General features: G+C 38.8%; 5 protein-coding genes across 10 annotated transcripts; 2 read left to right on the top strand and 3 right to left on the bottom strand.

The window, feature by feature from the left end:
* Window positions 1-1,375: 1,375 nt before the first annotated feature.
* Window positions 1,376-2,727, bottom strand: LOC137709500 (uncharacterized). Its single transcript, XM_088688827.1, has one exon. The coding sequence runs from the start codon at window positions 2,684-2,686 to the stop codon at window positions 1,811-1,813; it is 876 nt and encodes a 291-aa protein (XP_088544953.1). The 5' UTR covers window positions 2,687-2,727; the 3' UTR covers window positions 1,376-1,810.
* Window positions 2,728-5,791: 3,064 nt separating this feature from the next.
* LOC137707461 (cytochrome c1-2, heme protein, mitochondrial) lies at window positions 5,792-8,891 on the bottom strand. The gene is made up of 8 exons (XM_068446337.2): window positions 8,704-8,891; window positions 8,074-8,144; window positions 7,679-7,896; window positions 7,125-7,404; window positions 6,970-7,041; window positions 6,365-6,481; window positions 6,207-6,272; window positions 5,792-6,117 (listed from the first exon to the last, which is right to left on the bottom strand). The coding sequence occupies exons 2-8, from the start codon at window positions 8,128-8,130 to the stop codon at window positions 6,001-6,003; spliced, it is 927 nt and encodes a 308-aa protein (XP_068302438.2). The 5' UTR covers window positions 8,131-8,144; window positions 8,704-8,891; the 3' UTR covers window positions 5,792-6,000.
* An 872-nt stretch (window positions 8,892-9,763) lies between these two features.
* On the top strand, window positions 9,764-12,352 carry LOC137709324 (kelch repeat-containing protein At3g27220). The gene is made up of 7 exons (XM_068448409.2): window positions 9,764-10,252; window positions 10,547-10,735; window positions 10,865-11,094; window positions 11,224-11,394; window positions 11,525-11,630; window positions 11,728-11,934; window positions 12,019-12,352. Exons 1-7 carry the CDS (start codon window positions 10,022-10,024, stop codon window positions 12,181-12,183), a joined length of 1,299 nt encoding a protein of 432 aa, XP_068304510.2. The 5' UTR covers window positions 9,764-10,021; the 3' UTR covers window positions 12,184-12,352.
* A 1,381-nt stretch (window positions 12,353-13,733) lies between these two features.
* Window positions 13,734-18,099, top strand: LOC137708151 (uncharacterized). 5 transcript variants are annotated; one of them, XM_068447156.2, is made up of 12 exons: window positions 13,734-14,325; window positions 14,464-14,539; window positions 14,649-14,854; window positions 14,980-15,066; window positions 15,145-15,237; window positions 15,408-15,562; window positions 15,665-15,749; window positions 15,841-15,927; window positions 16,011-16,130; window positions 16,225-16,326; window positions 16,408-16,579; window positions 17,551-18,099. In XM_068447156.2, exons 1-11 carry the CDS (start codon window positions 13,954-13,956, stop codon window positions 16,573-16,575), a joined length of 1,551 nt encoding a protein of 516 aa, XP_068303257.2. In that variant the 5' UTR covers window positions 13,734-13,953; the 3' UTR covers window positions 16,576-16,579; window positions 17,551-18,099. The 5 variants fall into 5 exon arrangements, with proteins under 5 accessions (XP_068303257.2, XP_088546006.1, XP_088546007.1 ...); XM_088689880.1 differs by having other exon boundaries at window positions 13,740-14,325; window positions 17,499-17,635; XM_088689881.1 differs by having other exon boundaries at window positions 13,740-14,325; window positions 17,507-17,608.
* Window positions 18,100-18,244: 145 nt separating this feature from the next.
* Window positions 18,245-21,877, bottom strand: LOC137708532 (COP9 signalosome complex subunit 3). Of its 2 annotated transcripts, XM_068447630.2 has the most exons (11): window positions 21,417-21,877; window positions 20,916-21,031; window positions 20,568-20,814; window positions 19,979-20,036; window positions 19,788-19,877; window positions 19,588-19,653; window positions 19,338-19,427; window positions 18,996-19,154; window positions 18,791-18,912; window positions 18,608-18,680; window positions 18,245-18,529 (listed from the first exon to the last, which is right to left on the bottom strand). In XM_068447630.2, exons 1-11 carry the CDS (start codon window positions 21,824-21,826, stop codon window positions 18,461-18,463), a joined length of 1,500 nt encoding a protein of 499 aa, XP_068303731.2. In that variant the 5' UTR covers window positions 21,827-21,877; the 3' UTR covers window positions 18,245-18,460. The 2 variants fall into 2 exon arrangements, with proteins under 2 accessions (XP_068303731.2, XP_068303732.2); XM_068447631.2 differs by lacking the exon at window positions 19,788-19,877 and having other exon boundaries at window positions 21,417-21,840.
* Between the last annotated feature and the right edge of the window lie 366 nt (window positions 21,878-22,243).

Here is a 22,243-nt window from a genome sequence, read left to right as displayed (position 1 = left end):
ATTTTTATTAAAAGTTGGTTTCAAAAATATTTTTATAAAAATGCTTTCAGACATTTTAAAAACAATTCCAAATAATACTTGTGCTTTATTTTATTTATTGTTTAAATAAAATTATATCTTCCGAGGTGGGGTCGGGTGGGGGGGGGGGAGAAGGATCATCTCCGGATTCTCTTTGTGAGGATCTTGGAGATCACTTCATCATGTTCGTTCATCGTACATCGTGTAGCCAGTTTTCATCACTATTTGTGTTCAATTTTAAATAAAAAAATTCAAATGATTTGTGACCGAAGGATGACAGGCGAACGAACTTGATGAAGTGATCCTCAGATTCCTCACAAAGAGAATCCGAATAGAATCCTATTCTAGCACGGGAGTGTGGGGAGAGAGAGAGAGAGAGAGAGAGAGAGAGAGTTGTATTGTATTGTATTTTATTTATGTAAGATTAATTTACTAAGTTTGGAGAGATGCTTATGTTTGATAGATCAGGGTGTATGGCATTACTTTATAAGCTGTTGGAGCAATGCCTAGATGATTTCACTTACAAGTGAAAAGAAATATCACTAGATCATAGTATTAAGTTGCCATAAACTTATATATTGAACCCATAAGTTTGAATTACTCACATTGAACTCAAATTTTTCGACCCACTATAAGAATTCGAATCTTATAAAACTAGAATCAAGTTCACTTTTCCGATCGACATAAATGCCTTAGTAGAAGAGAAAATTACTAGTTAATAATAGGTGGGGTTGTAAATGAAAACTTCTCATAATAAGAAAATGAAGGTCGCAGGTCTGCTGTCCCTGAATTTTTTTGTCTCTTCCGTTTTTTATTTAATTGCTTGACATGTGTCTTTTAACTTATTAAAAAGTTAACAGTTTTAGATTTATTAGTTTGTATTGGAAATTAAAAAAGAAAAAGGAGAAGTCGTCGGCGAGGGGGGTTCAACCATCAAAGACACATCCATTCTTATGTTTCGCCCAAATCCACAAACAACCCACCTCGCGACAACTTCTTATCTTCGTCAACACTGACCAAGCCCCTCTCTCTGGGTTTCATATGGATTCAACCATCGAAGACACATCCGTTGCTCTTACAGAAACAAGATCGTTGTCTCTCCAACCTCATCAGCCCCAATTCTAATTGTCTGGCTCCGATTCAGATCGTAGCCTTCGCAGGCTATGAATCAATTCGCTTTCAATCATCGGCCGACTCAATTCCATTTCTAAAACGATGGAATTAATCCGCATGTATCGTTGCTCTCGATTTTTCTCATCTTGATTTTGTCCAGGTATAGACGCGCACAGAGTTATAATGCTTGCGTTTTGTGAATAGAAGTTGTGTCTATATCATTGGCTGAAAATATTGCACTGTAGTCTCTGTGTCTGTGTGTTTGTGAGAGAGAGAGAGAGAGAGAGAGAGAGAGAGAGAGAGGATGTTTTGCCGACAGGGGTTAGGTGGGTGTGCACAAAGAATTTTTGGGAACTCTACTTTTAATGAAAACTTATGAAGTTAACAGTATTAACCCTTTAGTAGTTGAAAGACACTTGTTAAGCAATTTGAAAAAAAAAACACGAAAGAGACACGAAGTTTGGAAAGCACACCTGCGACCGAAAATGCATGGCTCAACGAGAGGAGCCACGTTTTTCTTTCTCTCTGCTTATTATTTCTTTGATTGAACTTCTTTTCCTCTCATTTCTTTCCATCGTTTTGGTAGTTTGCTTTATTCAAAGATTAGATATATATAGAGACAAGAATTAATAAACATATACCTGATCTGTATTTTGTCCACTCCAGCTTTGCTTCGGGTTCAAAGACCCAAACTAAGCGCCGCCTTGATGTCCAGCCTCCAAGCCAACCCGCACTCCATCCTCCACACATCGCACGGCACCATCTTCGAGCACTTCTCCTTCTGCCTCGTGTAGTACTGCAGCCTCACCCGGCAACTGAACGCTGGGTGAGTATACGGCAGGCTCTCTTTCGTAGCCAGGCACACCACAGCCTCCGCCGGCGGCGACTGCCCCTCCACGTAGTTCACCATCCTCTTGTAGGCCTCGTTCACCCACTGCACTCTGTTAAAACCGTCCGATATAAACCCCGGACACGTGTCTTTATCCAAACTCTTCAGTTTCTCCACGTCCGTACAACCTAAACCTCGTACATCCATGCAAGTGTCTGTCACGCTTTCCACCGTCACCCACGAGTCCACCGCCGTACTCTCTGTGCCGGATTGTGTGTCCGCGTTCCAGACGGACCAGTTCATCTTAGGGTTTAGGTTCATCCACGTAGGCAACTCCCTGTTATCTGATGTTTTAACAACCGTAGGATCAACCGTAGTACACCAAGATCTACTACCTGAAAAATCTCTCGAGTCTGTTTTTTCCGGCATCAGCTGAAGAGTGACTACAGCCGTCGGATTATCTTCTGCGGAAGATTTACTGTTGATTATTTTTCTGGCGCTGTTATTATTTTTAGGGTTCTTTGCAACCCTAATGTACTTCCTCTTGACTCTCTTGCTTGCACCAAGAAAGGTTTTACCATCCGCCGAAGTCGTACCGGAGGAAGAGCCGCCATCCGCCGGTTTCGGAGCGATCGGCCGGAATCTGATCATTGTCCGATTGATTATCGCCTTATCCAGAGCACCAGTCTCACCATATGGCAGGTGCCATCCATCTCTGGCGTCCATCCACCCTTCTCGCACGATCTTCTTCTCCTCTCCCGCAGATGCCAGATCTGTCTGTCTTTCGTTCTCCTCCTTTCTCTCAATATCTCTCTCTCCGGAGGGCAGAAGGGATAATCATAGCAGGAGCGTGGTGGCTGGGTGAGGAACCACCACGTGTCTAGGGCACCATTCCAACTGTGTTTTGACAACCCATTGGCTGATTCGTTTGCCTGTAGGGCCCGCCTAAAGTTTGGCGTATCTAGGAAGAAATTTTTATAAGAAACGCATAATACACGTAGAATATTATTCTACGTGTTGTAATAAATGTTGACCAGAAACAATTGGTATGTCTTATTTATAAGCTACCTTAAAAACAAATACACATGTGAATACATACAATATAAAGAAATAAGTTAGAAATACTATATTTTTAAACTATATTATATAGACACATGACGAGCGGTTAATGGTTAGATTTGTTTTTAATGATTTAATAAAGAAGAAATACAACCAAACATCCATGCTCAACCAAATAAAATTTAAGTAAATGATCTCAACAGTATCACCCCAGTATGTAATATACAGTGAAAACTTGCTCATATACAAGAAGAAAGACGATATGGAACAAATTTATCGTCACTATAGGTTCCTAATCCAAATTATATCATGTGTAAATTTATATTTTTAACATAACAAGATATTATTAGATTAAAATTCCACGTGACGGTGAACTTGTTCATACATAAGCTTTTTTCGATACTCGTGGTGTAATTGATTTCTAAGTTCTGAAGTTGGACCCACATGTTGGCCAAGGAGGGACACGTGGAGTCAGGTTTGGTGAAAGTATAATTTTCTCGATTAAGGTTACGCTATCCTTTTTGTTGTGTTTCTCTTTTCTAATTGTTGAACACGTGTTCCACTAATTAACTAAGAAAGCAACACTGTTAATAAATAAAATAATAATAAAAACTAAAAATAGAAGACTGGGGAACATAGGAGCCATCCAAATCCCTCACACGACTCTGGTGGCCACCACACTTTTGTCATCCACTACCCCTTCTTCGTCTTCTCACCGAAGTCCAACCACCACATGAGCCACTTTCAACCCCCATTCTGCTATCTACCTTTTCTTCATTCCAACAGGATCTGTAAATCGTGTCCATTTATCATACATCATGCGATCAACTTTTATCAAATATTATTTATGTTTAATTTAAAATAAATTAATTTAAAATTATTTCTAACTGTACGATGTACGATGAGCGGACAATATTTATAAATCTTCGAAATTCCCACAAAGAGAATCCGACGAGAATCCAAATTCTTCTTCAACCACCACCATCACCTCCTCGTCCGTCTCCTCTAAATCTTCGTATATTTAAACTTAAGGATGTTAAGTTTCGATTTAAGTGGATGGACACATGCAATTAAAAAGGAGACAACACAAAAATGATGACAACAGACCGGCGGCGCATTTTCTCCAACTGAAGTGGAAATTGGGGTTTCCCACTTTGTGATTGAGAAAGGTTGGGGAATGTGCACACGTGTACCAACTAGATTAGCCAAAACAAGTAAAATGGCCTTTTAGAATAGTTGAGGAATGTGCGTGGCACTGTGGGCCGGCAGCGCGTGAGGTTGCGGCCGAAGATGTTGGTTAAACAGTACCACTTGATTGGATGGGTGGTTGGAGTGGACCACGTGCCTTTTCCATGAATTCATAATGTATCGACGCGTGTAATGTTATGAGAGGTGCCCCTGTCTCAGTCCCAGACAAACGCATCACCTTTTATATACCAAGTTTCAAAATTTTAGTAAATGTTAGGCTGTTACTATTTTCATACTCGTTTTTATTAAAATGTGTGATATTTACACATCTTATTTCACTTCTCACATATTTTTTTAATTTTTGACCGTCGGATCAGATGAATTGAATAAGATCAACAGATAAGAATTATCAAAAAAATGTATAAGAAGTAAAATAGGATATGTGGATAGCATATTCCTTTTTATTACGTAATGCGTATTCTTTTATCGTCTTTTACTTTCGTACTAAGTATGAGTGTTTGGTTTTTTCTTGTTTGTTCGACTTCGACCTGCGAAGGAGTATCTTCAAAAATGCCACATGTCATATAATTTAACGACGTATCATGTAATTTAATGTGTTTTTCTCTCTTATTGACTATCTCAGTATCGAATAAGAAAACAATACAGAAAGTTTCATTGTCTTACGATAATTGCAGTCAAAGTAACTGGGATTTGTTTAATTCCTCATTTTAGTCTCTAAAATTTTGAAATCCATAGAAGTGATTTCTGAATTTGTCATCCATTAATCATTTTAATTGTTCCGTAAAAAAAATCTAGTAAATAATGTTGCCATGTGGGTCCTATGACTGATAAGGGCAATGAGTCAATTGCAAGATTTTTTTTATTTAAATACCACTTAACTCAATTATGTTTGATAAACTCATCACCCAGTCATTAATCTCTTGCTTGTGAATAACCACCATCTCTCATCTCATCTCACACTAACTTTTGTTGAACATGGTGCCAAACTTTTGAATATTGAATTGGGATATATAGAGACTAAATGCCTGGCAGAGTTATGTGTGTCCGTGCCAATCCAATCACATCCCAAAAACCTAATCTCATTTAACCCATCAAACAGACCCTAACATCTTTGTAAGTAGGGAGCCCATTTTCGCCAAAGCATTGGTTTTATTGTTTTATTGGGTATTATAACCGTTCTAGCTAATGTAGTTGCAACCACGTCTGTCGGCTAATTTTATTGTTAATTTTATGTTACATGTGGGACATGCTATGACCTTGATTTCCAATGCACTATTAGCTATCTAGAACGAAAGGGAGATGACCGGGGCAACTCCGCCATTTAGTATCAAGGGACAAAGATACATTAATATCAATATACAAATTTCGTGATGAGTGAGATACTATCAACGTCATCGAGGTAGATACGAAAAAAATTATCCAAAATTACATTTATGCCCATCATTTTTTTTTTCTTTCTAATATCTTTATTGAATTGTGAATAGAGGTCTACGCTCTTTCGGTTGACAAAATGAGTTTTGTTACTAAGAGAAAATTTGATCAAAATTCACATGCCCAAGGAAAAAACATAAATATTCCATCTGTATGGAGTAGCTTTATTATATCTCTTAAAATGACACTCCTAGGGTCAACTCCATCACTAATTTCGGATTCGAGCCAATTTGACAAGGAAAGAAACGAAAGCCTATGATTACAATGTGAAAAAATTATTTCCAAAATAGGTCCTCCCCGGAAGCAAAACATTGAAGGAAACCAAAGTATGGCGGGTTGGCTTAGTTCACAACATCAAGAACCAGCTTGCGGGACTTGAGAACTGACCACTTTAAGCGCCGGTAGTATGCAGCTTGAAGTAGCGCCAGCGAGAGAACAAAGATCCATTTGAATCCCATCTGCATTTTCAAGACTCGTCGTGTCAGGATTTAAAATAGTATCCGGCTTTCAGCAATGTCAATAAGGGAGATTGCATAATGAAACTTACGAGTTTCCTCTCTTCCATTTCTGGTTCTGCAGCCCATGTCAAGAATGATACAACATCTTTCCCCATCTGCAACATAGCAATATTCGATTAGTTTGGGCAACCATTCAGAAAATAAGACTCACACGCTATACATACAGATACTTCTATCGTAAACCAACCTGAGCCTCAGTTGCAGGAGTACCATCTTCGTACTCAACAGCACCATCATTAAGCATTTTAGGCATAGCAATTGCTCCACCAGGAAAGTAAGGATTATAGTGCAGGCCCTCTCGGATCTACAAACACCAGAGAGCATTTTGCAATTGATAAGAATTACATGACATCACCTCCATTTCATATAACCACAAATACACGAACTCCATACACAAACATAATTCTCAGCAACATGGAGCTAAACACCAAATTGATGTTCACCGTTCAAATCTAATCTAACTACTCCCTCGAAAAAAAAAAAAAAAAAAAATCTAATGAATTACAACACTGACATTGATGCAAAAATACCAGACACTCACAGCTGAACAACAAATTAGCAATGACAACAGCACAACAGGGACCAGAGGGCCGACAAGCATACGAAATGGTATTTCCATTTTAGTCATAACTCAAAAATAGATGGGATAATAGTTGGGTCCTTAAAAGGCTAAATATACATTTTGCAATAGTAGTACAAAATCAGGATAGTGCAAATTCATATAAACATGTAAGCTTTCTTTTTCATGACATCCACAATTTTTTTTAGAATAAATATATGAATAGAAATTACCTGAACACCAGCTGGAGGATCACGGTAACCGGTGAGAAGGGCAAATACATAATTCTGACCGTTGTGACGAGCCTGAAAGGACATGGGTGAAATATTTCCACGGGAGATAAAAAATACAAATCAATAAGAATTCATTAGCAGAAGACTGCAAGTACCTTTGTAATAAGACTCAAATCAGGAGGATATGCTCCACCATTAGCAAACCTAGCTGCCTGCTCATTTGCATATGGCTGCGGGAATCGATCACTAAGTTTACCAGGGCGAGTAAACATCTCACCCTCATCGTTAGGCCCATCAGTTACCTCAATTTCAGCTGCCATAGCCTTTGTCTCCTCTTCGGTATAAGCAACACCCACCAGATCACGGTAAGATATTAAAGACATGGAATGGCAGGATGCACAGACTTGTGTGTAAACCTGATGACCACGACGAATCCTGCAAGTAGAATTGAACTTGAACCATCAACAGCCCACATTATGATACAACATTTCAGATAGAAAATAAGTATGGGATTCTTGCTTGGGGGGGACAACAGAGTGCAGGGCTAGAGATATAACCCAAAACATTTTGCAAAAACCAACGAAGCTCAATATATTATAAGATTTAACGCCGTTAAGCTTCATTGCATCCTGTAAAAAACTTGTATTCACAAGAAATAAATAATTGAAAACACATACACACACGTGTCATGGATTCTGTTTGAACTTACGAAGCATGATCATATGAGCTAAGGATTCCTGCGTGAGGCCAGGGGTAGTGTGGGCTGTCTAATCCGTGTTCAGCCTCATCCGCAGATGCAACAGAAGTTGGAAAACTTAACAGTCCTGAAACACCTGCTCCAAGAAGCGCAAGTGCTCTGAGAGACCTTGCCCCAGCAGACCCAGCATCATCTTTCTTATGTGTTAGGGAAGCCAATAATGGAGAGGCCTGCAATCAAGTAGCATACAACAACCATTAGTATGCTAATCTCGAACAGAAATTTACGATATTTCCACAAAAGAAAAGGTAAAGAGAGACTTAAATGATTGTTTTCTTTCTCTTCATTAAATGTGAATGTCATTTACTCTAAGAAGCAAACATAACTCACAAATGAAAGATTCTTACAGTAGATTGAGACTGAAGCTTCCTCCTCAATAACTGGCGGATCGCTCCTCCAGCCATTTCAGTCAATATTCCTGCCAGTTACCAAAACCCAAAAACAAAAAAAAAAAAAAAAAAAAAAAAATCGACTCATTGGTTAAAAAAACACATCCAATTGAGCAATGGGAGGCACAAAAGTTCTACTCTTTCTCAACTGCTCATACATACTAGCACAATTACGACAACAAAAATAAGTCTACAAAAATAAATCCAAAGCGCTACAACAACAAAGCCTTGTCTCCCATTAACTGGGGTCAGCCGTATGAATGCTAGAACGTCACTGGGCTCGGTTTTGCGAATTCTAAGAGTTAATATGAATTAACACAACCGTAAGATCAATCACCGAAACAGAATCCCGGCGCAAAACGGAAATCAAATTTTCAATCGTAAGCTTATCTTACTGATACTCGTAATCGACTACCATTTCTCGATTGGAACAATCACAAAGTTAAAAGCTTTGACCGGCGCAACGATAACAAAGCATAAATACATACAGATACGAACCCTAAGTCGAGAGGAGAGCGCAGATCTGAGGAGGGTTGAGGGAATCACAAAAATGAGAGAGAAAGAGAGGGAGAGATTGAAGGAACTCACAGTCGGACGGCGGTTGGATTCCGGGATGGGAGGGTCAAGGAGCTGCCGGAGCTCGGAGATCCAAAGGAAGAAGGAGAGGAAGAAGCAGCTGAAGACCTTAAGAAAATGGGGAACGACGCCTTTTTACCACACGCCCTCTCTCTCTCTCTCTCTCTCTCTCTCTCTCTCTCTCTAATCTCATTCGTTGCAGCGTGATTGGTTCTGGTGGGCTGATTGGCCCATTTGTGGGACCCAGCGGGTTCTGTTTTTGGGGTGGGCTTTTTTCGCAATCGTTGGTTAATTCCGCGCCACGGTTTCCTGTTTTTCGGCCGCAAGTCTTCGTTTCTCTTGAGAGACGGTCCTTTTCGAATTATAATTGGGATTGACATCTATTCCGGGTTTTTTTTGTTCGGAGTTCGGAATTCGCAAATTGAGAGATTCGGATTACTTAATTTCAATTTTACGCTCCTTATTAACCCATTTGACTGGTTATTTGTACAAGAATCTAAAAACTTGAACATCTCGTATCTCTTTTTCTCTGTTGAACAGTCTAAATTTCTCGATTTGCGGGCTCTAGAATCTCATTTCCTTATAATTGTGCTATCATTTCCAAATGTTGGGCTTCGTCAATGTCGAATATGGACTGGACCTATGCTTATGGTATAGAGTGGGCTTATTATGGATGGCCTGTTAGGGCTTTGGACGTTGCTTGTAAGGAGTAAAACACAATCTAGACCAACCATGAGAAGAGAAAAACTTGTGTAGGGTGCTTCCGTTCGTAGCCGTCTCACTTCAAAATATGAGATATAAATAGTTGGAATCGAATTTCTTCAGGATTCAAATAAACTGAGGTTCCTGAGTAAAGGATCTGAGCCGTTAAAATTTGATCCAACGGCTTCAAATAAAGGGTCCCTCTAAAAGTTATAATAATTGTAGCCGTTGGATTAAATTTCAACTGCTTAGATTCTTTGATCCTTAGACTCAGTTTATTTGGTTCCGGAAGGAAATCTAGTTCCTAAATAGTCAATAGAGAAATGACTTTCGTACACAAATTTACTTTTATGCTCACTCTTATTTATTTATTTAATTTTTTTTAGATACATAGGATGTTATCTATCTAAGAAATAGAAGAATAGGCTAATTTAATTCTAAAAATGAAAACCAGAAAGAAAGAAAAAACAGTTAGCCAAGGGGCGGCCAAGGCACATGAGAAAGTGAATGGAAACCATTGGCGCCCAACTCTTTTGCTCCTCAGAATCTTCGACGATTTTCTCCTCTTCCAATCACTCCTTTACTCTCTATAAATATTTTCCTGCGCATTCATGGCTTCCGATGAGAAATGACAAGATTTACGGCTCCAGATCATACTCATCATTCTCCTTTTTCCGCGGCCAAATGGGTAGTTCTCACATCTTGCGCGGTTCTGCTCGGAGTGGCGCTCGCTGCAGATTTCCTCTGGGCTTCTTCTTCCTATTCTTCCTCTGCGTATTCCTTGATTGCTTCTAATTTGGTGCTTGATAAAGCTGGGACCTTTGTTGTACCAGATGCCACCGCCAATGAAGCTAATGTGGTGAGCCAATTGCATCAATGCCCATTTTTCTGATACCCATTTGGATTTTTTTGTTTTTGTTTTTGAAGTTTGAATTGAATTTTCAGCCACATTGTTTCGAATTGAATCTGGGGTTCTGGGAATTTGGAAGAAAAAGATGGAAAATTTATGCTTGAGACATGTAATTTATGTTGTTTTGGAATTTGGGTAGTTGGTAAATATCTGAAATTTTACTGTTTCACATATACAAATGGGTTTTCTGGTTTTGTATTTTGGTAGTTGCTGGATGGTTATGAATTTTTTACTCATATGCAGAAAGGAGTTGTGAAAGAAACAAAGGAACGTGCTCCGCAGAGATTATTGTCCGGAACTTTTGCTGATATAGCTGCACCTGAATTACCATGGGAGCCTATGCCACCAGCACCCGTGCCTCGTCTAGACGGAGCTTCAGCTCAGATTAAGAATCTCTTTTACGTGTTTGCGGGATATGGAACTATTGACTATGTGAGGATCTTTATCTATCTTGCGCTTTTCTGTTCGAATGCCTGATGAATTTAAACCGATTCAATAGTGCAATGTGATGTTCCTTTCAAATTTTTGGTTTTGTTCATGTTGTATGCCTTGGCGTTATAGGTGCACTCTCATGTTGATATATTCAATTTCACTGACAACACATGGGTGGGAAGGTTGGATACTCCGAAAGAGATGGCGCATTCCCATTTGGGAGTGATCACTGATGGAAGATACATATATGTGGTATCAGGCCAATATGGTCCTCAATGCCGAGGGCCTACAGCTCGTACATTTGTGCTGGACACAGAGACAAAGAAATGGAGCAGTTTGCCCCCATTACCTTCCCCTCGGTATATATATTTTGGTTAAGTCTTGTGTCAATCATGCTACGCCGTACTCGGTCAAAATACATTGGTTTATTGAGTCGGATGATATCTTCTTTTATCTGCATATGGTTAATTTAACAAGAGAATTTGCAGGTACGCTCCAGCAACTCAACTGTGGAGAGGCAGACTCCATGTGATGGGTGGCAGCAAGGAAAACCGCCATACACCCGGCACAGAGCACTGGAGTCTTGGTGTGAAGGATGGAAAAGCATTGGAGAAAGTGTGGCGGAAAGAAGTACCCATACCACGCGGGGGACCTCACAGGTTTCTTGAGTACCCCTGATATTTGGATTGCCATCAATTTTAATCACCTCAAAATTTTCCTCTCAGAAAAACTTGAATCCTGTGAGTTCGTTTTACTGTTTTCTAATCATGATAATCAATCTTCTAACAGGGCTTGCGTAGTGTACAATGATCGCCTTTTCGTAATTGGTGGTCAAGAGGGTGATTTTATGCCCAAGCCTGGGTCACCAATTTTCAAATGTTCACGCAGGCACGAGGTATTATCGCGTGTTCATTAGACCATCTACCGTCCTTGGATTTTATGACTTAATCCATGCTACTATCCTCTTACAGCCTCGGTACTTAATGTTTCAGGTGGTTTACGGTGATGTTTATATGTTGGATGACGAAATGAAATGGAAAGTTTTACCTCCTATGCCAAAACCAGACTCTCACATAGAGAGTTCTTGGGTACTTGTCAACAATTCTGTCATCATCACTGGCGGAACAACAGAAAAGAACCCGGTGACCAAAAGGATGATCCTCGTAGGCGAGGTCTTCCAATTTCGCTTAGACACCATGGTAGTATTCTTCTCCCATCACTAGAAACTTTACATCAGAAATCATTCATTGTGCTGAAAATTTCTGTCTACTTATATGTTGCAGACTTGGTCAGTGATCGGAAGGCTTCCCTACCGGATAAAAACCACGTGCACCGGTTTCTGGAACGGTTACTTGTATTTCACGTCTGGACAGCGGGACAGGGGACCGGATAATCCACAGCCTAGGCAGGTCCTTGGAGATATGTTTAGGGCCAAGTTGCGTTTGTAGTCCAATTTTGTCACCTCAACCATTCACACCTCCTTGGTTGCTAATCGGATCATTTTTGTCTATCTTTTTTTCTCTACCTAGATCGTTGTTCGATAGATGTTACTTTCGAACTTGTTTTCACAATTATATACGAAACCTGTGAGTAATCAAATTTGCCTTTCATTTTTCACTCTCTAGGTGAGTAGCTATGACAATCGCATTTACAGTGTATTGATTATTTTTATATTTATTTTTTTAGAGAAAATTGGAGTAATAGTCTTGGACTTTGGTTCAATTTGAGCTTTGGCTTTTGAACTAAAAATTTGTGAGTACTACTTTTTGAACTTGTTGTAATGTGGAGCAATAATTTTTTATCGCTAATTTCGTTAGAACTTTTGTCTAAAATAAAGAGTTTAAAGGAGGCAAAACATGGATGAAAATTCTAACAAAGTTAGTCAAAATGATGCTCAACATTATTACAAGTTCACATTATCATAAAAAAAAATTAATTCAGAAATCAAATTTCTAAAATTGAGAAATTAAAAGACCATGGCTCCAGTTATCTCTATTTTTTTTTTATTTTTTATAATTAGGGAATTGTTATTGACACTCCAAAAATCTCATTTTATACTCCAATTTTTCTACGTTTGGAAAGAAAAAAACACTTATGAAGAGTGTAGAATGAGATTTTTGGAGTGCCAATAACACTTCCCTAAGTACAATGGTTTAGAGTTATTTTGCAAAGTTAACCCAAAGGAATGTGCAATGTTAGGACAAGAGAAGTTCGAGGACTTGGGCTTGTTTGACATTGTGTTTATAGTTATGGGCCTTATGGCAGTTTGCATAGGTTTATCAAGAGTTATATGTGTGCTATCTTAACGTGTTTGACTTGAGATTGACTTTTTATTTAAAATGTTTTTTGAGATTTACATAGCTCTTTATTTCGGTCCTGATAATGAATATTGATAGAAGTGGTTCATGAGTTTGTCCAAGGTAAATTATTTTGGTATTTCTACGAAAATCTATCAATATTCTTGTTAAGAGAGGAGTTGATTTGACAAAAATACCCTTTAAAAAGTGGTCATGGGGTTGTTCACGTGACAGTTAACGAGGATATTGACAAATTTTTTACGAAATGACAAAACTGATTTACGGTGAATAAACTCATAGACCACTTTTATCGATTTTCTTTGGCATAGATCAAAATGAAGAGTTATGCCAATCTCAAAAACTATTTTGGATAAAGCCCTTTAAAATTAGAACTTTTAAGTATTAGAGTATGAAATACCTGTGTGAAGTCCAATAATCACATGATGCAAATACTTAGTCACCTAAAAAGTGAATTTTAGAAGTGCTAATGGTATTTGAAGAACTTTTATTTAGGGAAGATAAAACATTTACCTCCTCTAATCATTCTAATTAATCAAGCTTATTTAAGATCTTGAGACAAATAAATACAAAACTGAAATATCATAGAGATTGTTCAGTATGTTCGAAAACGAACACGCTATATGTGATTATATAATATTTTTTTAACTTTTATTAATATAATAACGTATGATGCGCGGTCCGTTTTCGAAATTTTCAAATAATAAAAATTAAATTGTTTGTTCATCATATCGTCCTATGGCAAGTTCCCAGCTGTGAGTGTGAGTCCACAAAACACCACCAGACGGTATCTTCGTTTCCCTCCAATCGGATTTACGGTGCCAAATTCCGCGCTCTTATCCCTCCAATTCCCCCTCACTCCCTCTCTCTCTCTGTGAATTGTTCAAATCCCACCCCTCCGCCATGGAGCTCAGTCCTCCGCACCACCGGTGCATTTGCTTGGAGACTGTTGGCTCGTCCTCCTCCTCTCACCGCCCTCTCCTTGTTTCGATTTCGCCTCGGAAGACCAGGCTCCTCTGGTCCGTACCTTCTTTCAGATCGATTCGCCAGAGAAATCTGTGCTCCGCCTCCAGCTCCGAGACGTTGTTTGGGTCGCGGAAGGAGGACGGCGGCAAGCACAGTCAGGTCGTGAGCAAGAAGGACGAGGAGGAAGACTTGAAATCTTGGATGCGCAAGAACGGGCTGCCTCCTTGCAAGGTCGTGCTCAAGGAGAAACCTTCCTACGACGAGAAGCTCCGGCCCATTCACTACGTTGCCGCAAGCGAAGATCTTGAGGTGATGAGACTGAAATTTTTGAGATTGAAAATTTCAAATTCTGTAATTTAATTCATAAAGTTCATTGGGTTTTAGTACTTTGAGTTTCTTGGGGATGGGTTTTGATTTTTGTGTTCTTTGAATTGTTGTAATTGCTAGGTTGGTGATGTCGCATTTTCTGTGCCGGATTCCTTAGTTGTGACTCTGAAGAGAGTGTTAGGGAACGAAACACTTGGTAATGTGCATTTTTTATTGTTCGATTTCTCGACTTTTCTAATGAATGTTCGTAGTCAATGGGATATGGGGCATACATTAATGTGTATTTTGCTTGTTTTATTTTGCAGCTGAATTATTAACTACGAACAAATTATCTGAATTGGCATGCTTGGCATTGTATCTGATGTATGAGAAGAAACAAGGAAAGAAGTCATTTTGGTATCCCTATATAAGAGAGCTTGATCGTCAGCGAGGGAGGGGTCAGTTAGCGGTGGAGTCACCCCTTTTATGGTCAGAAGCGGAACTGGCTTATCTTACAGGAAGCCCCACAAAGGTATCTTATGCCACGATCGCTGTACATGCTTCTGTTATCGCTGTACATGCTTCTGTTAAAGTAAGTTATGGAATTCTTCAGTAATTCAAAATGTTCTAGCTTACTTTCTTGTGGTGACGAATCAGGCTGACATTCATGCAAGGGCCGAAGGAATTAAAAGGGAATATAATGAGCTTGACACGGTCTGGTTTATGGCTGGTTCCCTATTTCAGGTATTACTCGAGTGTCTTTGACTGGCACTAGTGTTGTTGTAGCCAATGATATGGACTTAAATTTACTTCATTTTACAGCAATACCCATATGACATTCCTACGGAGGCCTTCCCATTTGAGATATTCAAACAAGCTTTTGTTGCAGTTCAGTCTTGTGTGGTGCATTTGCAGGTGAGTTCTTCATTCCATTGGTAATATATTTTCTTGTTACAATTAACTCACACAAAAATAAGAAAAAGGGTATAAATAGTTTCTTAAGGGCTACACATCCCTCTTGGTGCCGTGCATTTCTAAATCAAGCCCTCTGGATTTCTTACATATTTTTCCCCTTTCCAACGCAGAAAGTTAGTTTGGCTCAGAGATTTGCTTTGGTTCCTCTTGGGCCCCCATTGTTAGCTTATGGAAGCAACTGTAGGGCAATGTTGACAGCTATTGATGGCGCTGTTCAACTAGTGGTCGATAGGCCATATAAGGCAGGGGAGTCTATTGCTGTTTGGTATGTTATTTGAATTTTTCAAGATTATGTTGCTATAGTGTGGCCTTATCATGTAACTGCCGTGTAGAAATCATTAAAATGTAATTTGGTGAAATATTGCAGGTGTGGACCACAGCCCAATTCAAAGTTGCTTATAAACTATGGTTTTGTTGATGAAGATAATTCTTATGACCGTTTGGTGGTTGAGGTAAATTCTGGACAATTTCATAAGCTTGTCAGTTCTGTTTATGTCAAATGTGTGTTTGTTTGAAAGATCCCATATTTCCTATGTGTTCCAGGCAGCTTTGAATACCGAGGATCCACAATACCAAGATAAAAGAATGGTTGCACAAAGAAATGGAAAACTATCGGTACAAACTTTTCAGGTGTGTACTTAAAACTATTTCCCTTAAGAAAGTTATAACATGATTTTCTGCATTAGTTCTTTAATCTGCCTCATTGCTTTCAGGTATACGTGGGAAAGGAAAAGGGAACGGTCTTTGATATGCTTCCCTATCTGAGACTGGGCTATGTTTCAGATCCTTCGGAGATGCAGTCTGTTATCTCTTCTCAAGGTCCAATTTGTCCGGTAAATTAACTTTTATGTCTTTTGTCTTTAATGAAGCAAAATCTTTTATGGTGATAAATGACATGTACTGCTGCTGGACGTAATAAACTTCTAGGTGAGTCCTTGTATGGAACGAGCAGTGTTGGACCAACTGGCTGATTATTTTAGAACGCGGCTGGCTGGCTATCCAACTACACTGAGTGAAGATGAGTCTTTGGTAATCTTGGCTCTGTCAAATTTGTTGCGATACCAGGTTATTGCTAGGTGAATTCAAATTAATATTCTCACTCTTGTGCAGTTGGAAGACGCTAATTTGAATCCAAAGAAGCGAGTTGCTACACGGCTTATCAGACTAGAAAAGAAAATGCTCCATGCATGCCTGAAGGTGGTAGTTGATTTGATTGACCGGTTACCAGATGACACTGTATCACCATGCCCAGCTCCTTATGCCCCTTCGTTGAAATAAAAAGGTGTGCACGTTGCTTATGTATTTGTCTTTTGCAACTATATTTGATATGGACGAACTACGTGCAAAAACCACTAATTTCTTTTTTGTGCAAGACTATGGAACTTCTGTGCACTACGTGATTTATTAGTTCAAGTGCGAGAACGTTATGCGGTTAAGTTGACGGAATTTTGTGAATGTGCTGGGATACGGGCAAAGAAAGAGAGTGCGTGGGAACAAATGTTACTAAGAATCTTAAAAGCAGTGGTATTTTTTCAAAAGATACATGGAAATTGAATGACTTTAGTTGAATTATGTTGGACCGAACAATCTGCAACCTAGCGTGAGGAACCTAAAAAACTATTCGAACTCTGTTTATCCGTATCTTTCTGCTACACAACATATGATGTCTTGTTTCCTTGAGAAGTGATCATTACTTGTGTTAGTTTCCTCGACAAGATTTTACTGCATTTGTCTGTTTAAATCCGTTGTCATTAGAGGATTTCTAGAGTTTTAGGGCTTGTTTGGATGTGCTTTTAAAATGACTGAAAACGCTTTTAGAGTAAATATTTTCTGCAAGAAGCACATAACATTACTTGTGTTAGTTTCCTCGACAAGTTTTACTGCATTTGTCTGTTTGAATCTGTTGTTGTTAGAGGATTTTTAGAGTTTTAGGGTTTGTTTGGATGCGCTTTTAAAATGACTGAAAGCGCATTTAGAGTAAATATTTTATGCAACAAGCACCAGTTATGTGCTTCTTGTAAGAAGCATTTTAAGTGCTTTTCCAGGATTTACTTGCATCTTTACTAATGATTGATTCTAAAAACATTTTCATCAAAAGTGCTTTCGGTTATTTTAAAAGCACATCCAAACGAGCTCGTAGCCTTATTGCATTTGCTTTAAAATTAATTTCTGATTGCTAACAGAATAGAAACATTTCGTAGTTGAACAGATGCAGCCTACAAAGTTCCTTTCCAAAACCATTTATTTTTGCAGATAGATCAAAGGAAGTGGGCAGCGGACAGGGCAACCAGGAGAACCGTAATATTTGTCTGTCGCTCCATCAGTCAGGCATCAACGAGGAGAGAATCAGGCATATTTGTATTCAGTAACCTGTAAATTCCTTTCCACTTGCTTGTCAGCATACGATATGATCCCACCCGACAGTCCCCATCGTATATTCCCCCGAATTCATTTTCTTCCTACCTTCAGATGAATGCGGTGTCAACAGAGAACCGCCTTGTAAACGGGCAAAGAACGAAGGGAAACAAAAATGGAATGAAGGATCGATGCCTTGATGATTTTGGTAGTAGATGTAATCTTGGTCATTCTCTGTAAATGTGAATCGGGATGACCACCCTCTTGGTCCAGTCCAGTTGCGTTCAATGTACATTACTGAGTTCAGAATATGCATACCTTTCATGTAAAATATAAGGCTCGTTTAAATGTGCTTTTAAAATGACTGGAAGTGCTTTTAGAAAAAATGTTTTTTGGTTTCAAAAGCACTTAAAATACTTTCTGTGCTTCTTCCATGAAACACTTTAAGTGCTTTTCCAGAATTTACTTACATTTTTACTAATAATTGGTTTCAAAAACGCTTTCAGTCATTTTAAAAGCATATTCAAACAAGCACATAATCTGTTGATTCTCTTACCACTGCACATGCATAATTTCGGCCTTCGCTCAAAACTGATCAAAAGAAAAGTTAACATAAAGCATGTTCAAAATTGGTTCCATAAATAGACGGTAGCCAGAGACACCTCTGCCTCGTTTGGGAGAAAATGACTCAGAACTTTCCGTCCCTTTGCACAATAAGTAGCCAAAAAAAAACAATTTCAGTGCTGCAGCATCTTTGTCCATCGCCATTCTCAACTTCAAGTCGATATGTTGAGTGATACTGCTTGATTCATATGATGAACTTCTGGGGGACGCCATCAAAATCATCGAAGTCAAATCTCTGCCGCTCTCTTCCAGTCTAAACATGTATGCAGGTATTAGTCTGATTAACAAACTACTAACTAGTTTAGTAACACTACGGAAACAATTCACTCACCTTTGACATGAACAAAGGATCGGTTGAGATGTTTTCATCAATAGCAGTCAGCTTCCTTGACAGTGCCATTATCCTGGATGGAGAGGAGAGAAAAATAAAATGGTAAAAACGATGTGCCACTGCTTCTCCCACAGACAAAAGAAAAGAATAATGCAAAATTTTATTGATATCCAACCAATTTACCTCTGTATTGATGAATCAATATGTTCAATCATGTGACAGGTTTTATATTGCTCAGGATCCTCAAGAAATCTAACCATTCCATCCTTCTGGTTAATTGTAGCGAATATCTCACCATCCTCAATCTATACTTTGATAAAAGATAACATTAGTGTACAATACAAAGATTTGTGATTCCGATACTTTATTGCTAATACTTTTGATTTACCATTCGTAGCACATGCATTTCTGCTTCCTTAGCGCTGTTTAGTTGGACGCTGTTGGCTATGTCTTGAAGGGAAAGAGTCAAGTATGTCTGAGTCAGTCTCTGAATGTTTCGCTTATACATGGAAGATATAACCTGCTTCACCAGTCCAAGATTGTTGTCCTAGGGAAAAGAAGACAAAAAAAAACACAATTCCAAAGCCTCATTAAGAAGACTGAAGAAATCGAGTCAGAGACTCGCAGGTTACAGAGAGATCATGTTGCGTCATCTTTTTCTTTGACACCATGGATCCAACAAACAACCAAAGTGAAAAACAACAGGATGAAATCATCATAAAAAACTCACATTTTCATACTTTTCCCTGTATTTGTCAACCAATGCCTCCAAATCTACAATTTTTCCACTGACATAGCAGTTTGCCAATTCAATGTAGGGCTGCTCGAAAGGGAGTTAAAAACCAAATAAAGTCATTAGAGTGGGTAAGTTTAAATGCTAGCCTACTATGGAATGACTGATTATATCAGGATTTAAATAATAAAGCAATCCATTAAAGAAAATACATGTAGCAAAGAGCAGCGCTCAACTTTTGCATTACCTGACAAAAGTTCTTTAGATTCCTCTGAGCTACTGAAGAGGTGTATTTAGGAAGACTGGTAGAGAACTGTCACCAGGAAAAAAAATAATCATCAAATTATCCTCAAATAAATTTACAGCGCAAACAGATGAACTCGTCAGGTCAAAAAGATGTCAAATTAAATCTAAAAGTAGATGGATCTATGAGAAGAAAAGGCATACATTCCAATTGTGAATGAGTGAAACTAATATATGCTTTTTGTACGCTTCGACAGCTATTGCATTAACAACAGTCATTGGAGATGTTACAACCTGGGAAATATGTTTTGCGTTTAGTATGGACAAGTAAATCAAACTTCTTATAGAAGATAACTTAAATGTATAAGAAGGTAAACTGAATATAGATCAGAGACATTGTGAAGAAGCTCCAACGCTTTGCGAAAACGCTTTTGTCCTATGCATATCATCCCCCTACAATGATGTCAAACATGAAATAGAGTCAGAAATATCCTGAGCAACACAAAATCCTCAAAGTGAAACATGTTAACAAAGCAAGGACACTTACAAGAAAAAAAATGAAAGTAATTTCCTCAAGGACTAAAAACAGGGGCTGGTTTGGTATTGTTGTGCTTTAAAAAAAAAAAGTCCTCCTACTGTAAGAATAAGCAGCTGTGAAATAAAGCAACAGCGTGTTTGGTAAACTTTTTTGTGAAAGTGCTTTTGAAAAAAAAAAAAGCAGTATTATGGTGTTTGATCAACTTTTATGTAAAACAGATGTGAAAAAAATCTGGTTTTTCAAAGCTGGGTTTTGCAACTTCATGTTTTTTGCTTTTTTTCACCCAAAACTGTGAAAAAAAGCTGAAGCTGAATGTTTACCAAACATCAAAAAGCTCCCAACTTTTTTTGATAGCCACTTTTTTCAGAATCACCTCAGTACGAAACTAGGGCTTAAGTGAAAGCAAACTGAAACAAAGATAACACTGTGAAGAAAGAGCAACCGACCCGTAATAGCAATAGAGAAAAAGATCCCTTGGCTGATCAACCTCAAATATGTCATCATCTAAAATAGAATATCCAGCTTTATAGGATTTTGACAACAAACAAAGAAGAAGAAACTCTGGATGCAAAGAAGTCAAGTGTTCTGAGGAGGCCTGAATTTTCCGAATGGCTGTCAGCATTGGTGCCACGCCTCGCAATGGTGCTTCAAGCAGCATAACTTGATCCTTGAACCTCTTGCAAACAGATATGACTACAAACCACACAAATCAACGGAAAGAGAAACAACAGGTGCAGTTTAACAGCATTTACGCAAGTCGAATAAATAAGTAAAGATGATTAGTGAATACATACATTTATCAGGCTGCAAACGAATCTGCTCTGCAGCACAGGAATTGATAAATCTGGCAATGGGCAAGACCAACGCACTCGCCTGCTCCTTTGAAATCGAACCAGATGAGCATGCCTCCCTGCCACCGCATTCACAAACCCATGACACAGTCAGTTTCACCGATTTTCAAATGCTGGTAACTAGTAACCACGCGGAATTATAAACAAATGAACCACACGCTATAAATGCTTTCGACAATCAAACTTGTGATCTCAAATGCAATTTCAAGCACTGACAGAATTCTTAATTCAGAGTTCGTAGACTTTATTAAAAGATGCATCTAAATCGTTTACTCAATCATCAAACAGTGGATTAGGTCACAGTTCCCGCTCTCTCTCCCCCAATAACCAAACACATTGCACATGACGCTGTCTGACTGATCCTAGGGCATCCAATACCGAAAACGAAAAATACACAGATAAAATTCGAAAACCAGAAGTGGTAAGAGTGACGAAGAGGCTCACAGGATGTAGAGGTATCCGAGAGAGTGCTTGGCAGGGTCGAGCTGGTCCAGAACGGGAAGCAACCGAGTCGACTCGGCGTAGAGCGACTCCTGCGCTTGCTTCAGAAGGGCGTGAAGGTGCGGGATGTCGCCTGAGCTCGAAAGCCCTTGGATGTTCGCCACCAGAGCTTGCACGGGTTCCATGGTTTCCGGTCGAGTTTCCGATTTCTGAGAACCCGGGAGCGGAGACGAGATAGAAAGCTTCGGGAGCTCGCTCTGGGTTTGTGTGTGTGTGTTTTTGGTGGACGATTCGATTCGAAACACGATCAATGAAACACGGGGATCGATTCGCGCATTTAGCTGAGTTGAGCGGGGACGGTTCGATGAGTAAAACTCGGTTGTAGAAAGTGGAGTTTTATGACAAATGGTCATGAAATTGAGCTACTCCGGTCATTTGAAATTGAAATTATAAATGTAACATTTGAATAAGAGTATCGCAAATTAATATACTTACATTAAAGTTTTGTCAAAATTTATGTTAATACGTTGATGTGTCAAATTTTGATTAGACTTGTGAGGGCCTTTTAGTTAAAATGGTTATTGAGATTTGCATAATTTCTCACTTTGGTCTTTGAGATTTGAAATCAATAGGATTGGTGTTTGAGTTTGTCTACAATCAATCATTTTGGTCTTTCCATGAAAATTCTCCTTAAAATAAAGATAAAATAACAAAAATGCCCTCAATTTTTTTTGTCAAAGTATTTTGGCCTATTGTTTATTAAATTGAGGGGATATTTGTTATTTTGATCCTTGTTTAACATATTTTTTACCGAATGACCAAAATGATTG

Source organism: Pyrus communis, chromosome 17 (assembly GCF_041283825.1).
Source record: "Pyrus communis isolate YQ-2024b chromosome 17, ASM4128382v1, whole genome shotgun sequence".
NCBI classification, from domain to species: Eukaryota; Viridiplantae; Streptophyta; class Magnoliopsida; order Rosales; family Rosaceae; genus Pyrus; species Pyrus communis.
The sequence above is the reverse complement of the archived record's forward strand: the minus strand, read 5'-3'. Positions and strand labels throughout refer to the sequence as shown.

Excerpts from the sequence above, each read along its gene's own strand:
- LOC137708532 (XM_068447630.2), bottom strand. The coding sequence starts at position 21,826 with ATGACCATTTGTCATAAAACTCCACTTTCTACAACCGAGTTTTACTCA. Across the intron at positions 20,037-20,567 it reads TTTCTCTATTGCTATTACGG|GGGGATGATATGCATAGGAC; the intron begins GTCGGTTGCTCT and ends ACATCATTGTAG. Across the intron at positions 18,913-18,995 it reads AAATGCATGTGCTACGAATG|ATTGAGGATGGTGAGATATT; the intron begins GTAAATCAAAAG and ends ATCAAAGTATAG.
- LOC137707461 (XM_068446337.2), bottom strand. The coding sequence starts at position 8,130 with ATGGCTGGAGGAGCGATCCGCCAGTTATTGAGGAGGAAGCTTCAGTCT. Across the intron at positions 7,405-7,678 it reads AGCTCATATGATCATGCTTC|GATTCGTCGTGGTCATCAGG; the intron begins GTAAGTTCAAAC and ends TTCTACTTGCAG. Across the intron at positions 7,042-7,124 it reads ATTTGAGTCTTATTACAAAG|GCTCGTCACAACGGTCAGAA; the intron begins GTACTTGCAGTC and ends ATGTCCTTTCAG.
- LOC137709324 (XM_068448409.2), top strand. The coding sequence starts at position 10,022 with ATGACAAGATTTACGGCTCCAGATCATACTCATCATTCTCCTTTTTCC. Across the intron at positions 10,736-10,864 it reads GATATGGAACTATTGACTAT|GTGCACTCTCATGTTGATAT; the intron begins GTGAGGATCTTT and ends TTGGCGTTATAG. Across the intron at positions 11,631-11,727 it reads AATGTTCACGCAGGCACGAG|GTGGTTTACGGTGATGTTTA; the intron begins GTATTATCGCGT and ends TTAATGTTTCAG.
- LOC137709500 (XM_088688827.1), bottom strand. The coding sequence starts at position 2,686 with ATGGACGCCAGAGATGGATGGCACCTGCCATATGGTGAGACTGGTGCT.
- LOC137708151 (XM_068447156.2), top strand. The coding sequence starts at position 13,954 with ATGGAGCTCAGTCCTCCGCACCACCGGTGCATTTGCTTGGAGACTGTT. Across the intron at positions 15,067-15,144 it reads TGGCTGGTTCCCTATTTCAG|CAATACCCATATGACATTCC; the intron begins GTATTACTCGAG and ends TTCATTTTACAG. Across the intron at positions 16,131-16,224 it reads CTCAAGGTCCAATTTGTCCG|GTGAGTCCTTGTATGGAACG; the intron begins GTAAATTAACTT and ends ATAAACTTCTAG.